Raw genomic sequence first — 2820 nt, forward strand, 5'->3', positions numbered from 1 at the left:
ATTGAGCACTGTTCTCAAAACTTTTATAAATTTTAAAAGTCTTAAGTTGTAAGCAAACATATTCTTCTCCGATAGAAAAACATTATTTTTTATTTTTTAGTGCATCTTTCAAATATTTTTTTTAATTTATTTATATTTATATTTTTGATTTATTTTTTATTTGTTGTGTATACGCAATTAATAATCAGTCAATTTGTTTGTAGAATTTTAGTGATTTTCCCCAACCTCGTTTGACAACATGTATTTCCATAGCTAAAAATTGTTTTTGTGCTAAAGTGTCACAATGGCAGAAAAGCACTTCCGACTGACCCACAAGTGCAACTTGCAACAAGACAAGTGGAAATACATCGTAGATATTTCGCCCCACGCCACTTGGTACGAAAAGTGTTGGTTCAAGTTCCGCGAATTTTGCACAGTGTACAAAAGCGCCGAAAGTAGCACCAGATTTCGGAGCAACCGCTCACTGTTGAAAGAGAAACTCAGACATTTAAAAGGGAAGCAGTACCGCTTTGTTATCCACCCGTTCAGTCGCTTCGTCAAGTGTGAAGAACTGATAATGCTAGTGGTGTGGTTCATCATATTTTTATTCGACCCGTTCTTGGGCAGCTTCTTCGTCAAGAAGTACGTGGGGGAGGAGAACAGCACCTCGCTCGTGTTCTACATTTTCTGGTGGGTTGTCAACATTCTGGTGGCCGTGGACACGTTCGTGCGCTTCTTCACGGGCTACATGTTCTACAAGACGGAGGAAATCGTCCTGGAGATGGGGAAAATCTTCAAGAATTACATCAGGACTTACTTTTTCATCGACGCTATTCCTCTAATCACCTCACTGATACTTCAAGTCAACATGAAAAAAATACCAGTTAGAACACAAGTGTTGGTCATTCAGATCAAGATGTTGCGTCTGTTCCGGCTGCCGTCCCTCATTTATAATTTGCGACTGCTCTTGAAAATTCTGAATGTGAAAGACACTGTTTGCACTTTTGTGTACATTGGACTTATTGCAGTTTTGTTGTTGCATTGGTGGACTTGTTTGGTGGCTTTAATTCCGATCACGCGTCAGTTGTACAACTTACCTGCAACTTCGTGGGTTCAAGGTTACAGGGAGGAACTCGAATTTTTGAAAATCTTTGATTCGAAAATCAAAAACCAGAGTTACGTCAGTGACTATCTCACACACATGCAGATGGTCTTGTGTCATTTTTACGGCGCTGGGAAGGGGGCTTACGCCGTCAACGACCCTTTCGAACGCATCATTTTCTCCCTAATCCTCATCTCAGGTCTAGTATTCAGTATCTTGACTTTGGCAAATGTGCTTCAAACTTTCGGCACTGTCAACATATCGGAGGCAAAGTTCGAAGAGTTTCACTACCAAACCCAGGAATACATGACCAAGAGCCGGTTCTCACACAAGTTGAGACGGAGAGTCAACAAGTACTTGGATTACAAGTACGCTAAGAGGTTCTTCCACGAAGACAAGATTCTGAACACGCTGTCCGAGCACCTTCGGATGGAAGTTCTTCTTTACAGTTGTAAAAATCTGGTCGAACACGTGCAGATTTTCAGAGGGTTGTCGCGTAGTGCGGTTGGGTGTATTTTGGCCCTTTTGAAGCAGGAGATTTATTTGCCGAAAGATACGGTCATGTCGACGGACAAAGACGGGGGGAAGTTGTTTTTCGTCCTTTACGGCACGTGTCTGGTTAATATGTTGGGGGGGCAGGAGTTTGGGCACATTGAAGATGGGCACCAGGTTGGCGAGATAAGTTTTTTTGAAAGTTTGCCCAACGTACGAGTGATCTATAAGGTGGTGGCGGCGGAAACGTCCGAAGTTTATTGTTTGGAGGAGAAGGATTTGCATTATTGTTGCTTGAGGTATCCGGAAATTATCCTCAAGCTGCAGACTATAATGGACCAGGACCAGACAAGGTTGTTCCAACAAATTAGTTTAGTGGAACCGACTTATTCGGATGTGGACGTTGCGGATATTTTGACCGAGTTGAGGGAGGGACGAATTATCTCACGGGGGAGGAAAAGGAACGAATGAGGTTCCATCTCATCAACAATTTTTTATTTAATGTAGCAAATAAAAACGCGCCACGATTAATTTGTTCTATTATTAGGTCTATTTTCACTCTTATGTACTTGTTTTAAAAAAAGGACAATCCTTTGACATCCAGCCCCTGTCATAAAATTACTTGGAAAAAAAGTAGAAATGTTGAACTTTGCATTTGCAACAAACTGAAAAAAACTGACGACTGGGAAACATTACGATTAAAAAAATGTAAAGAATAAGTTTGTGGAAAATTAAATTTTTTTAATAAAAGTGTAAGGGACAAAGTTGTCGAAAATTAAATTTTCTATAAAAAAATTTGCAACGCCATATTTCTATCTTCAACGCTTTAGGTATAAATTACCTCTACACTACTTCACCGGCAAAATGAAGCAAATTCGTCGCTTGAGCGACTTTGGGGCCGTAATGATTGAAGATAAGAATATGGTTTTGCAGACTTTTTTGTAGGAAATTTAATTCTCTACAACTCTCTTCCTAACATTTTTTTTGCATCTGTAACCGTATTTACAGCGTTTTGAAAAATATAGGGCAGAGAGCAAATTGGTAAAAACTTACAATTTTTAAAAATATTGTTTACGATAAAATTTCTGCATTATGTTTATGTCTTACTATTGAAAATTTAATGTTTTATCTGCTTGTATTTTTTCGTTTGGTACGTGTTAACCGTTATACAAATACAACTGGTTTTCAAATTAATTGCTCTGAAAACTTGGACGGTAATAGATCCGCGTTCTCTGGCGGCATTAAAG

The 2820-nt window shown here is 39.1% G+C and overlaps 1 protein-coding gene across 1 annotated transcript; it reads left to right on the forward strand.

Annotated features, from left to right (window-relative positions):
- The first annotated feature begins 283 nt into the window (after positions 1-283).
- Positions 284-2044, forward strand: LOC658805 (potassium voltage-gated channel subfamily H member 2). Its single transcript, XM_965162.4, has one exon. The coding sequence runs from the start codon at positions 284-286 to the stop codon at positions 2042-2044; it is 1761 nt and encodes a 586-aa protein (XP_970255.1).
- Positions 2045-2820: the final 776 nt, after the last annotated feature.

Source organism: Tribolium castaneum, chromosome 8 (assembly GCF_031307605.1).
Source record: "Tribolium castaneum strain GA2 chromosome 8, icTriCast1.1, whole genome shotgun sequence".
In the NCBI taxonomy this organism is placed as follows: Eukaryota; Metazoa; Arthropoda; class Insecta; order Coleoptera; family Tenebrionidae; genus Tribolium; species Tribolium castaneum.

Coding starts and splice junctions, on each gene's coding strand:
- LOC658805 (XM_965162.4), top strand. CDS start 284: ATGGCAGAAAAGCACTTCCGACTGACCCACAAGTGCAACTTGCAACAA.